This window comes from Spermophilus citellus, assembly GCF_964194105.1.
Source record: "Spermophilus citellus genome assembly, chromosome: X".
In the NCBI taxonomy this organism is placed as follows: domain Eukaryota; kingdom Metazoa; phylum Chordata; class Mammalia; order Rodentia; family Sciuridae; genus Spermophilus; species Spermophilus citellus.
In genome coordinates this window covers 117575763-117590190 of record NC_138190.1, presented here as the reverse complement: position 1 = coordinate 117590190, position 14428 = coordinate 117575763, and the positions used below count along the sequence as shown (strand labels likewise).

At 40.5% G+C, this 14428-nt stretch overlaps 1 protein-coding gene across 2 annotated transcripts; it reads right to left on the bottom strand.

Moving 5' to 3' along the window:
* Positions 1-201: 201 nt before the first annotated feature.
* ATP1B4 (ATPase Na+/K+ transporting family member beta 4) lies at positions 202-14422 on the bottom strand. 2 transcript variants are annotated; one of them, XM_081276611.1, is made up of 7 exons: positions 11537-14422; positions 11064-11192; positions 10698-10802; positions 7349-7545; positions 6633-6689; positions 4109-4204; positions 202-3407 (listed from the first exon to the last, which is right to left on the bottom strand). In XM_081276611.1, the coding sequence occupies exons 1-7, from the start codon at positions 11583-11585 to the stop codon at positions 3246-3248; spliced, it is 795 nt and encodes a 264-aa protein (XP_081132737.1). In that variant the 5' UTR covers positions 11586-14422; the 3' UTR covers positions 202-3245. The 2 variants fall into 2 exon arrangements, with proteins under 2 accessions (XP_081132737.1, XP_081132738.1); XM_081276612.1 differs by having other exon boundaries at positions 12858-14422.
* Between the last annotated feature and the right edge of the window lie 6 nt (positions 14423-14428).

The following is a 14428-nucleotide window of genomic DNA, read 5'->3' as shown; positions in this document are numbered from 1 at the left end:
GACCGCAAAAGGAAAAATGCCCAGAAATGAAACAACTTTCAGTTTTACCCTTCTGTGGGTGGGAAGTTGGGATGAGGGAACCAAACAGTCTTCAACTAATAGGTTGTCAATTGTCAAGTTTTCCATCCACACAACTGCCCAATATTCCTGTGGGAAAATCAGTGATCCAGTGTAGAAAGAGGAAATCATACATTTTTTTAAGTCAATTTATTGTTGTCAACAATTCCCCAAGACAATATAAATGTTTTCTACATGAAGATCCCAGCAAATAGATGCCTAAGAAAGATTACTTTAGGATAATGATTTCTGAGGGGTGGAGAGTGAAAAATCATAACCAAAGTTCAGCATGGACAAAAACATGAAGGCATTTGAAAATAGTATTTCTCATTGACGATCAAGTAAAACCAAGTACCTTGCAAGAGATGGTATACAAATCAAATTCTGATACAGTGCAATATGGGAGTCTATTTAAATTAATTAACTAGAAGTTTATTGAACAGTTAGAATCTAACATTAATGAATATATTCATTAATCCAGTTCTGTATAAAAAAGCAATTTTTCATGTCCTAGCTGACAAACTATCTTAGTACTCAATTACTTTTAAATTGTGGACATGATTGAATTCATTGAATGAGAAATACTATATGACAAAAGATTCATAATTCCTTGTCTAATAGTCAACATATTTAACAGGATAATGTATTATGTATAAATATAGCACCAGAAGTTGAATTCCCATGAAATGTCAACTATTTTAACTCAAATTTGACATATGTTTCAAAATGCTTAGGATATCATTCATTGATTTTTAAAAAGATGGTACTTCCTGGTAAGCAGCAGCTCAGAGTAGAAAGAGCACTGGACCTGGAGTCAGATGCAATGCAAGTTGTTTACTCTAAATGCTCTCTAATATTCTTTCCAGATTTAATGTTCTATTTTCTTTTATTACTGAATCTTGAGTTCCATTGAGATACTTTTTAAATGGTGTTAAGTTGTTGTGTTTTACCTTTTATTCTTATTTTTAAAGGTAAACTTTGAACATTGAATTTGTTATAGAAATGGGTTGAGAGGAGATAGTTTCCTGGTTTTGGGTTTTTTTTTTTTCCTCTATATATCTGTTGTTGTGTATGTCTTCTATCACTTGTTAATAGCGGTCAGTCCTCCTCTACTCTGTTAATAAAACTTGGAAAGTGTCTGGGAAGGAGATTCTGAAGAGCAATAGCAGTCCTTTCTGCCGCAAAGCCAAGAGAAATCACTATGTTAGGGATGAAATTGGTGTAGTGTGTTTACATAACTGGCTCAAATTCCTAAGATTAAATAGCTTAGGATTTCTTAAGTGAGTTCACTTAACCAAATGTTGTTTTTGTTCTCAGCTTTCCTTCTCTCCAACTTTACATGTGTTTGTATCTCCACATCAATGTCTGACCAAGAGAAACCACAAACCTAAAATGTCCAAAACTGATCTCAACAACTTCCTCTCTAAACCTGCTTCTCTCTTATACCCAGTCTTGATCAACAACATCACCATCTCACTGGTTTTAGCCAAGCTCAGAAACTTGGGGTCATTTTTTGTTCCTTCTCCCCATTTCCTGAATGGGTCCTGCTCCAATCTACTCTTTATGTTGTGATTACCCAAGTGCTCTTCCTAAATTGCAAATGTGATCATGGAGCTTTCCTGATAAAAATGCTTTAAAGACTATTTTACACCTACTGAATAATATTCAAAGTCTCTGAACACCTCTCTAGCTCAATCTCCTGCCACTCCCTGCCATTTCCTTCTGATCTCTTTATAGTCCAATTTACAGTGACCAAAACATGAGATGGTCTTTTGATGATTGTGGCTTTGCATGTGAAACTTCCTTCTACTTCTCACCTGGAGATAGTTCTTTTTCCTCATGTTCCCCATAACATTTCCACATACTCATTTTATAACTCTTGTTACACTGTCTCATAATTCATTTTCTACTTGCTTGTCTTCACTACCAGACTGCCAGTTCCCTGTTTTGGGAGAAAGTAAACATTGTAGAGGAGATTCACATGCTGGATGCTTCTAAGTGGCATTTAAGCTTGCTTTGGACCCTGAGACACTAATGATATTTTTCCCCTGCCTTCTCTCTTTGTCCCAGCTCTCCCCCTGGTGGAGGTGTTAAGCAGCAATGGAATGGTCACATGGCCAAAGATAAGACAAGGGAATTGGCTCATCCACAACATGGATGAACATCTGCCTCATGTCATTTTAAAAGTAAACCTAAAACTGGCTAATGAGCCTTGGCTTCAGGGTGGCCTGACAGGATCTTTCTGTCTTGCCATGTATGTCAATTCCCAGAGCTGATTTCAATTCCCAGGGCTGTAGTTGGGAATCAACAAACCCATCCTTGATGGTCTCAAAGAATATCTTACTACTGTCAAGCAAATAGCCCAAGAAGAATTAGTTGATGGAGATATTCCATGTTTTATCCTCTGCCTGGAGCTCAGCCAAACATATTTTCAGGAATGTATGCCTTTGGACAATTATACCATAGAGCATGGAATCAACCACCAATTGCATCCATATGTTAAGTGTTCTCCCCAATTGCAGTGGGTCCCACCTCCCAAAAAAAGTCCCACAAAAGGTCTTCTCCATCCCAGAACAATATCCAGTTATTACTGCTTTCTATCCCAGTTGAAGATAACCTAGTTTTGAATCAGTATTTAGTTGCCTGCGAGAGTCAGTTTCTCAAGCACCCCTGGATACGGAGTTCTATAGATATAGTGGCCCTAGGTGTAATTTGGGTTGGTCTAAGTGGTGATTCCCAAGGTAAAACTTTGCCAGGCATATAAAAAAGAGAGCAAATTAGATTATCAGCCTGGTGGGGGGGATCTCACCTTTAAAACCAACTGAATTTTGGGAAACATGATGAATTTATAAGCATTGTAGACATTCTCCTGAACATGGCTACTAGGAATTTATCAGATACTATGTTTACACTACAGTGAGGTTTCTAACAGCAAGAATGAGTTTTGTATTAGATGGAGGGAAAGCAAATTAATATGCTCTATTTGTCATCAGGAGAGACTACCTTTAAAAAATCAAACAGCTCCCACAATATCACTTCATACATATATCAAAGGCAAGGAAAGATGACCTGATATCTTAGGCATCCATCTGGCTGTGTCCTAACTGAAGAATAAGAATTCAGGTGCTACCAGGAATAACATGAAATAAAACAGGAATAGAACTGGTGGGAGTGGCCCCCTGGAGTTCTTAGGTTTCTATGTTCAGGGTAAAGATTACCCTACCCACAAAACGATCATTAATGACATCATTTATGATGCCTTTGCCCTTCAGTTGGCACTGCACAGGCACCTCTTGGTTCTTCACCACGTCTGTAAAGTGCATTGCTACCAGTGGGGAGGTGTAGTTAACCTGTAAGGGAAAGAACAATTAATTTTAAGTGGGGGGAGTTAGTAGAAAGGGAATGATCAGATATTTAGTACAGGATGGGTACTGAGTAAATCTCATGATGCCAAGTCACAAATGGCTACAACTGACATGCTTTCCCTGCCTTAGGAAAGTGTGGGGAAATTACACATTTCTCTCATAAGTCACTGTCAGGTGTCTGATTGTCCTCTGGGGAAAACCAATTCTTGACTCGAAAGATTTGATTTTCTGGGTATCAGACCATGAATCAGACCATAACTAATATCCATCAAGTCCCTGTGCTGGAGATGAAGCCATCTCTGCCCCAAGGCTTCAAATGGGAGAAACAAAGAAGTGTGGTTATTTGGGCATGATTAAGCACAATGGTGTCTTAATTTATCTGCTCCTGGCTCTGTCACTAATTAGCTGTGGAACCTTAGGCAAGTCACTTCCTCTCTCTGAACCCCAATTTTCCCATCTGAAATCTGAAGTGGTTACACTACACAATATATGAGTTTTTTTTCAGATATGGAATGTCGTATATTTGTGATATGAACTTGTAGAGGGAGCTCCTGGTTATGGACCTCAGCTATTCACCAGTCTGTTACTACCTGTTGCTCCCTAATTCTAATAAATCCCAGACAGCTCTTCCTTTGTATCTGAGCCCTTTTTGACCGCAAAGAAGGAAAGGGATACAGCTTACTTACGTGAGTCAGTTTGCCGTAGTAAGGGTAGTAGCGAAGGTCAAAAGAAGCCGACTCTGGGTAGTAATTGATGGATCTGATGTCATTTTCATCACCTCTCTGTAAGCAAAAGCAGGTATACATGGGATGCTAGATTATAAAGTGGATTGGAGTCTGGGCTAAAGGGATTTATGTCCCAAGTGAAATTACTGTGTGACCCATAATCAAGTGTCCCAGAAAGATTGCAAAAGAATGGGGCAGAGGTCTCTCCTGACCTATCCACAGAGGACCATTTCCAGAGAATGGCTTCCCTTGGCTTTTCAAGTTCAAAGAATATTGAACAGAAGGCCTGGGATGAGGAGGCTGAAGGCACTCCATGTGGCTCTGTTCTGGCTTTTAGAGGACTCAAACAAAAAGGTTTCAAAGGCTCTTAGTACCTGATGCTGCTCTGGAAAGAAAGTCTACCACTCTATCCCTTCTCTAAAGAGTCACACTGGGCTTGGCAACCAGTCTTGACTTTGGAGCTGAGGAAGTTATAAATTGGAGCACATTTATTAAATCTTACTCCACAACTTGTACATTGCAAGTTTGGTTCTATGATTCTTGGTTCTTGGAGTCAGATCAGAGAACACAGAAACCCAATGCATAGGCACACAGCCTTCATTTGGCTTATCTAACCTTATGTTTCTGATCACATTCTCTGTAGTGCTTAATTATAGGAGGTAGAGTCAGGAGGATGGAAGTGAGAGAGAAGTAGGTAATGGAAATAATTAAACAGGGCTACTCTTATCATAACATGTCAGGTAGGGGGCTGCCCATCTGCCTATACATTAGGCTTACCCTAAATAGCAGAGGTCTGGGGGATAATATGAACAAATAGCGCATCACTACTAGTGAATTACTCACTAGGGTCAAATGATTACTTCTTCCAGCATACTATAATTATCCTTGGTATAAACTGAGGTCTTCATAATTTATTCTAGTCATTACTTCATCCTGCTTGATTTCCACAAGTGGATGTGGATTTGACCAGTATTGATTGTTATAGAATGTATAGAGACTCTTTTTTTTTGAATTTTTAATATTTATTTTTTAGTTCTCGGCGGACACAACATCTTTGTTGGTATGTGGTGCTGGGGATTGAACCCGGGCCGCACGCATGCCAGGCGGGCGCGCTACCACTTGAGCCACATCCCCAGCCCTGTATAGAGACTCTTAATATTTCTTTTTTTAGAAATATAGTTCTTAGCAAGGTTTGATGTAAGCTAAAAACAAATGAACAACTTCCATTTAGGAACTTGGTTCAATTAATAAGCTGGTTTAAGGGCTGGAGTTTATCTCAGTGGAAAGCACTTGCCTAGTGTGCTCAAGGCCCTGGGCTCCATCTTCAGCACAGAAAAAAATAATGCTAATTTAAGTCTGCATTGGTCTTTATGATTTACTTATATATTCTTCTAAAAGCAGTAAAATTTATTTTTCATGAATCGCCTGTGGAATCAATTCCACTAGTTGGTAGTAACACCTCACATGTGTAACTATTTACACACACGTGCATACATTTGAACGGAATGAATGTCCTTCCTACTTTGTTCACCAGGCAAATACTGCCTGACCTTTTGAAGCTCATCTTCAGCAATACCACCTCCCACCTGGAACTGACCTTCCTCTCTTAAATGTCCCCACTGTACTTTTCATTGTACCTGTGATACTTCATTGTCTGGATTTCAGTACCCAACACCTAGTGAAATACTGCATTTGGCAATCAATACATGCTTGCCAAATGTGGGATACTGGCTGGATAAATATTGTCTTTTGCTGTTTTCTCACCTGCCACCATGAAGAGTGGAGTTTTGAGTTTTACTTCTAGTACTGAGAATGGGATTACCTGGCCACTCACATTTGCCAGACAACTGTCCAAGGCTGGGAGAGCAGTTGATGTCACTTTACAGGAGGGAGCTACTACCAGTTTAAGAAGCAAATCCAAGATCTAGGGCTTTTTCTTACAAAGGAGCTAATTGGTGCAGATGAGATAGGAGTTAATGGTCCAGTTAATTAGCATATTAATGAAGTTCTGTTTATACTTCCCTTGTAGTCATTTGTTATTGCAACACCCAGTGCCACTGGTCATTGCTGCAAAATGTGAAATTCAGTTTTAAAATCAGGGACTAATGACTCTAATGAAAGCTGTTTAGTTCAAAGAAACAAGTAATTAGAGCTAAAAGCAAAAGTGTAAACAGAATTCCAATTAATGACTTGGCACATTATTGTTCCTTGCTGTGGCTCCTAGCTGAGGTTCGGTCTTTGGCTTTCACAGGTATAAATCATGACACACCGACTCTCTCTTACAGACACATATGCACTGCACACACATGCTTTGAATGCTTTCCAGAAAAAGGAAGACCTGAAGGCACTAATAGAGGTATAGTTATGAAAAATATGAACACTTTCCCTAACATGCATTATCCCTGTGTAAGTGTATGGAAGGGCTCAACTACTTTTTTGGATGAAATAGATGTGCTAACAATGCTTACTCAAAAGGACACTTTACCTGAACCTTGCAGGAAACTTTCACGGGATCTCCAAGCTCAGGACGAAAGCCTACAATCTAGCAAAACCAGATAAACAAAAACAAACAACAACAGAAAATAGTAGTTTTTAAAAAACAGATTTAACAGTAAAAAAATGAGGCTTTTCTAAACCCCCATTGAGTCATCTTTCCTCTGGCATAAACTACATCTACTTTGCCCCGTCAGATATGTCATGAATAGTGGAAAAGGCTAAACATCTTCAGAGTGGATCAGCCCAGCTGACTCCATGTCGTATTTGTGCCTGAGGGAAAATTGCAGATAACCATAAAGATGTAAAGAACTTTCTGGTTCCAAAAGGAGTGTGCTGGGTAAGGTTCTGCCACATCTAGGGTATGACAAGAGAACGGGAAAATGCATTTTTTTTCAATGATACAAGAACCATCCCTACCACACCCCCATTTCAATCCTCTGTTCCAAACATCTCAGGAATCTATTCTTGACAGATGCCATCAATGGGGAAGGTTTAAGAGTGGGTTTGAGATGTGGCAATAGGAACTGTTCAGGGAGAGAAAGGAACTAATAGCTTCGACTGTTTGGTTGCATTTCTGATGCTGTTGATAAGAATGGCCAGACTTGCAGTGCTTAAGTAAAGACTAGAGCCCAAAACAAATAGTGTTCAGAGCCCTTCTACACAGCTCATTCACTTATCAACAACAGATATCAGGGGTTAATATACCCGGTTCATCTTTAGGAGGATGCAAGGCTGTCCAGTAGAATATCCAAAAGTAGGGTCCTCCAGACCAGAGCAGTTCTTTAGGAAGGAGCGCTTAAATTGGCAGGCCTTCTTGTCCTCATCCTCATCGCCATCTTGAATGAAGTACTGCCCTGGAGGACAATCTACATTCATTTCCTCTTGAAGACTGTCATTATAACCTAAAGCACATGTGGGTGGCAAAGGGTGGTGTTAGACAAGTGCTACAAGGAAAGGCCATGCTTTTAGTCCTCTCTCCCTAATTTCTTTTCTCTACCTTGCTTATCCCCCTCTGAAAACCCAAGTCTACTGTAATTCTTCTGACCTGCCATGAGCTGCCCAAAGGCCTTCATCAGCAATATCCCTGGGCAGGTGGGATGTGTGGCTTCCTGGCTAGCCACCTCAGCCCACTTGATTGCCTGCTCCCTTTGTTTCTCATTTGCTTGGAATTTCTGGATATCTATCTCAGGGTCACATGTTGGCCACATGATAACTTTTCTCTATTTCTTTCCATACATTGTAAACTTGAAGGGCTAGCTTCTCTACTTCTGGGAGAAGAATGGGTATATAGTTGGTAGATTTTGGAAGACGGACTGAGTTGTGAAAAGGCATGGCACATACAAGGAGGCTAAGTTCCTAGGTTAAATTTCCTTAAGTTCAGCTTAGGAAATGTCTCCTTTCGAGGTCAATGAGAGGTACCTGATATAAGAGAGTGAGAATTATGTGTTGTGGAACAGAAGGAACATGAAAGAAGAGGAAGAGAAGGAGGAGGAGAAGGAGGAGGAGAAAATAAATCAGCTTCTCTTTTTTAACAGTGGGAAGGTAGCACTGCAAAATAAGAGCTTAGGTTGAAGATAGAAACCAGTGACAACCATAGGGTCTCCACTGAGAAGGTGAAGGAGTGAGATCTTGTCTCCTGAGACCCGAGACACCTAGGTTAGTGTCCCTTTGCATTGGATGGAAGGTAATAGGTGTCCAAGAAATACACATAAGGGAAGAGAGCTATGTGTTCACTCTTTCAACTACCAGATACTAGGAAAATAGGCTTTGCAAATCACTGCATTATTTCCAATTTGGTTCTAACTGATGGAACCCAGTTAATCCTGTTAGACGAAGCCCCCATGTATTCATGTTCAAAGTAGCACAGTTTTTCAAAGGAGATTGTGCAGTTATGAGCCACCAGAGGCAAAACTCAAAATGAAATGCTGGATCCATATCTAGACAGGTTGTGACTTGGGTTTGATATTACTAAGAGACAACTGGGAATTTTAAATCTATTCCAATTATGGCTATGCCTTTATTTTTCTCTGACAATGCTACATTAAATTCAAGTCTTTGTTTTGCTCTTTTTTTTTTTTTTTAGGAACAGGAGCTATGCTCAAATAATAACTTTCTAAATAGAAACTGCAATCATGTGCTCATTGTTTCTCTTGAGGTAGTTCCATTAAAAATAATGTGACATGGGCATGACCCTTATTGCAAAATCTCAGTCCTCATGAGAATGAAACTGATACTCTGGGATGTCTATTTCAGAGATGTGTTCCTTTTTAGCAGGACATATTATCTACTCTTAGGAACAAAACCCCCAATACTTATCCTAACATTCCCTGCCTCCATCATCAGGTCACAATTGGTATTTTTCCATTTACTAGCTTCTTGTCAGCTAGTAAATGGGTTTCCTCAGCAGAGATTCTGGCGATATACATATTTGCAATACATATACATATTTGCAATCACAAGCATTTTGAAAGAAAAGAAGATATTGTGCTAGCTATGATGCCCAAAACATTTTTGTGGCTAAGAATGGAACTATATAGACTCAGAAAGAACCCAGCCCCCTTCATTCTATAGGTAAAGAACCTGAAGCTCAGTTTTACCCAAAATAACACCTGAGCATTATTGCTACAAAGCTAAGTTTTCAACTCCTGGTCAGATGGTAACAGCGTAGAGTTGTGAAAAACATATAGATCACCTGCAGATTCTGTTAAAATGCAGATTCTGATTCAGTAACTCTGTGGTGGGACCAGGCCTTTTCTAAGAGTCCCAAGCAATGCCCATGCTTCAGATCCCTGGAAAAACCTTTTGAGTTTCAAGGGCATCAAAACATGTTGGTTCAATCACTGGCTCTACTTCTAGGAGATTTTGATCGAGTTACTTCCCCTTTCTGAGTCTCAATGCACTCATTTGTAAAACAAGGACAGTGGACTCTATTATGCGGGTTAAAGTTGAATGACAAAATTCATTTATTTCAAATAATACTTCATGGTACATAAAATTGTTATCCTCCTAATTCAGTGTACATTCTTCTAGTCACCCTCATCCCCCACTTTAGCCAGACCAGATCAACCAAACCAGTTTGACGCACTTTTTTTCTATGAAGATTGGGAGCAGCAACACAAACTCCACTGGGCTCCTCGGACAGTTGGGTAAATACAGAACCTGGGTTCTCTGGATTTAACTTTAACCAAGCTGCTACAACCTCAACTTTTACCATGTGTTGGAACTCCCACAAAGCCATTATTTTGTCCCTGAAATTGTGTCTGATAACATAGAAATAGGCATCTTCAAATATTTGAGATCAAAATACTGGAGTGATGCCACCCAGAGATTATTCCTCTGACTCCTTTTTGGAATGCTGCTAAAGACACTTGTTTTCTCCCTTCTAGACAGCCCATCTCCAATAAACAAATTCTCTTACCATGAGAAAGCATAGGAGGCAGGAATTCTCCAGCTCTAAAGAACATTTTCCTTTACTCCTCACTATCTCCCTCCCGATTTTTTTTTTCAGTGCTTGGGACGAAACCCAGGGCTCAGTGGTACATGCTAGGCAAGCACTGTACCACTGAGCTACACCCCAGTCATTTTAACATTTTTTAAAATTTTGAGACAGGGTCTCACTAAATTGCTGAGGCTGACCTCAAACTTGTGGTCATCCCGCCTCAGCCTCATGAGTTGCTGAGATTACAGGCATGTGCCACCATGCCCAACTCTGAGTCACCTTTTATAAGTAATCACTACTAACCACCTGGATATGCTTAGGACTTAACTAGGTTCTGTTTAGTGTTCATGAACATAAAGCATATTTTCTACCTCAAAGAGCTTATTGTCTAGCTGCGGAATTGACCTGTGTGCTCTCAAAGCAACATATATCATACACTAGAGCAGTTTCAATAGTATGAAGGGTGCTGAGGGGGAATGTAAAGTAAGGAAAGACCATGATAGACTGGGGTTGGTTAGTAAGCCTGGAATTTCTGGGTTAGGTGAATTTCGAATTATGAATTCCCACTCATCATCTTTCAAGAGAGTTTTCTGTTATTCAGAGGAGTTTACTTACCCTGAAGAAAGCCATTTAAGCTAATCACATAATGCTGCCAAGTGTCAGGTTCAGAAACGTTGAAGTTGAAGTTAAGGCTATGGGCGAAGGGTCTGATCATAACTCCTGGCAATGAAAACAGGTCTTGGATATATTAACCCATTCTTGGATAATTTTTTTGTATTGATTCCCATGAAACCATTTCCCCCCAGGCAATCAAAATGAAAAGGACCATAATTTGCCAAGTACCATTTTACTTTTACTCTTAATAATTGAATCTCTAAGTCATTACCGGGAAGAACCAAAGTTAATTGAGGCTGAACATGCTGTGCAAGCGGATTTCTGTCCAGCGAGTCCTGACAACATAGGGCATTTGGGCACACTCACCAGGAGGCTTCATCCGCTCAGTGAAGGTTGGCATGTAAGGAGTGATGGTCAAAAATAGTGTATACATGCAGAGGGTGATCACAGCAGCCAGGGAGGCATAGAAGAAGAAGTAAATGACTAAACCCAGGCCTGCAGAGCAATTAAAAATGACAGTGGTCAGTGCTCACCAACAAGCCTTGCCTCCCCACTTTGAACTCATGATCCAGAACCAACCCAAACATGAGATGGCTTTTTTTTTTAATTCCCCAGATTCTGTATGTCCTTGCTTATTCAGATTTTTTTTCTTTTTTTTATTGGTTGTTCACAACATTACAAAGCTCTTGACATATCATATTTCATACATTAGATTGAAGTGGGTTATGAACTCCCAATTTTACCCCAAATGCAGATTGCAGAATCACGTCGGTTGCTTATTCAGATTTTACCAATCTGGAACTGGTGAGGATTTTGCCAGGAGTCCGACTGCAGTTTACCTTCATAGTGTCTCCAGATGGAAGGGCTTGCTGGGCACATGATGACCATAAACAAGATTACAGGGAGTGGAGTTTAAAGAACTGCAGAGGGCAAATTGCTTGAGAGTCCTCTGGGCAACAGCTGATGTCCTAAGTACAAATCATTCTTCACTATTCATTAAAGCAGATGCCCTGAAGTGTCCTAGCAGCTTGGTTCCAGTGATTATATGTATTTGCAAGTGATGAAAACTGCATTTCCTTTCACAGCATTTCAAACTTTTGATTAATTTCCATTGGACTTGCCTCTAATCAGGGCAAAGTGAGGTTTTATACTAATTATTTCAAATCTTATTCATCTTTAGCAAAGTTTAAGTGGCTTTGCTTTTCAAAATTAAAAAAAACTAACATAGGGTGGGGAAGGGAGGAGAAGGAAACAGTATTTAATCACTGACACTTGCTGTCTGTGAGCTTGGGCAAATTATAGAACCTCTCTGTACCCATTTTCTCCACAGGTAAAATGAGGATAAGATTAGCACCTACTTTATCTCCTTATCTATATCCCTAACAATATCTGAAATTCAGCCTTTCTTACATCGTAACCTGACTATATCACTTTCCAGCTCTGTACTCTTGGATGTGCTGTTCTCACTTCTCTGGGCCTCAATTTCCTTATCTGCAAAATAAGGATAATAATAGCACTTAGTTCTTAGCATTAAATAATGCATACAAACAGTATAGTACAGAGCCTGACAGATACTAAGTGTTCTATAAATGACAGTTATCATTATGATAGGCCCAACTGATCATGAACCAGAAACTAGAACAAACCACATAACTTTGCTATACTCCAAACTGAATTCAAATGTTTAATTTTTAAATGGAACCCTAAGCTAAATAAAATTAACTGCGAGAGAAAGAAAGAGGGGTGGGGTGGGGAGAAGAACCCTTAGTAATCAAACTAGAAATGGAAATTACCCTTTATGTTTTATAAAATGAACTAAAGCAGAACTGGAACATGAGCACATTGATTCAGTTGGAGTCCCTGGAGAAGAAACAACAGTGCCAGTGTGCCTGTGATGCTTGGCTGTTGCCCACAGGCTACCCTAATGGGATATACCCTGTGCTTCCTCCTCCATTCCTCCACCCCCATCCCCATTTTGGGAATGAATCAACAGCAGGAGCCATCTCAGAAGAGCCCATCTGGTCCTGAGTCCCCTTCAGGGACTTGTTCATTGTTGCAATTCATGAAAATAGTATGATATTCTGGCAAGAGAATGAACTCTGGTGTTTGAATCCCAGCACTGCCACTTGGTTACTATATGACTTTAGATACGTTACTTACCCTCTCTAAGCCTCAGTTTCTGCATCTGTAAAATGGGGATAATAATATTACTACCTCATATGATTCTTGTCAGTATCCAATAAATAACATATAGGTCTTAAGAATACAGGTTGCCCAGCTACCAAAGGAAAAACCCAGAGTATATTAATAGGCTGGGTGAATATGTTGAACATGCTGATGTCCAGGCTGGAACAGGGTTAGTAAATGCTCAAGTGGACATCCGGCTCTCAGGAAAGAGGGCAGCAAGGCATGTGCTTTATAGTCTAAGCATTAATATTGCCGTTTGCCTTTGCCTACGAGTAGCTTAACAGAAGAAGCTGGATTTGCTGGGCTCCCCTTAGACCTGCTACCCCGGCGTCTGGCTAGGGCCTACTGTGCAGTGTCTCTACTGCCATATCTTCTCCAGGTACTCGAAACTTCTTCCCTCATCCCCACTTATTGGTCTTGGGTTATCTTCCACAGGGACAATTGATCAACTCATCTAGTGAAGTTCCAGCAGCTGGCTGTTTAGGGGTTAAAGCATGGTTCCTCCTCCCAGAATCACACTTGCATTTCACATGGCCTGTTTTCCAGTCATCTTTAGGCATGAGAGAAACAGCTGTGCCCCTTTGCAGCCCCCAGTGAGTGTCCAGCATTTGTCTGCAGGTTCCAGAATGTTGGAATGTCTGTATAATGGTACATTTGTTCCAGTTGAGAGTTCGAGGGATGGGTAGGGGTGGAGCTGGGAACTGAGGAGGGGTGACTGGGAGCTGGGTGTTGTTCAGAGCCCCACACCTGCTATTCCTAATTCCAGGAAGCAGGGCTGGCTGTTTTACCCTCACTATGCTGAATTAGCCACATTAAATACAAAAGAGAGAATTCTCAGTCACAGGAGCCTTTGGAAGGCATGGCCACCAACCTCAGCAAGCTAGACCCTTGGCATAATAAGAGGACTCTTATTTCATTCATGGCGTCCTCTATTTTTTTTTCTCTTGTGGATTAACTGAGTTCCAAACCAGCAACTTCTCTGCTTCTGGGTTGTGTAGAGTGTAGCAAGTGTGAATTTTACTACAGGCAAAAATCTCCTGAGGAGAAGGTCCAGCAATAATAGTTTAAGTGAGTAGGACCCCAGGAAGCAGTGCTGGGGAGGTTGTGAAGTAAAAATAGTGGGATCATGTGACAAAAAAGAAAAGCTAAGGAACAAAATTCTGCTGTTGAGCAAACAGCATGGAAGCTCAGCCCTAATCTTTGGTAATGATTCTGTTCAATCTAATTCCCCTGTGTCTACCATGGGAGAATAAAGCACTCCCAAGCTGAGGCCAGGGACAGGCATCTTAGTTCTTCTTCTCTGACATTACGAGGTGAAGTGATAAGGCTTTATAAACCTTTGATCAGGCTGGGCATAGTGGCACATGCCTGTAATCCCAGCGGCTCTGGAGGCTGAGGCAGGAGGATCGAAAGTTCAAAGCCAGCTTCAGCAACTTAGCGAGGTGCTAAGCCACTCAGCAAGACTCTGTCTCAAAATAAAATATAAAAAAGGGCTGGGGATGTGGCTCAGTGGTTAAGTGCCCCTGAGTTCAATCCCCAGTACC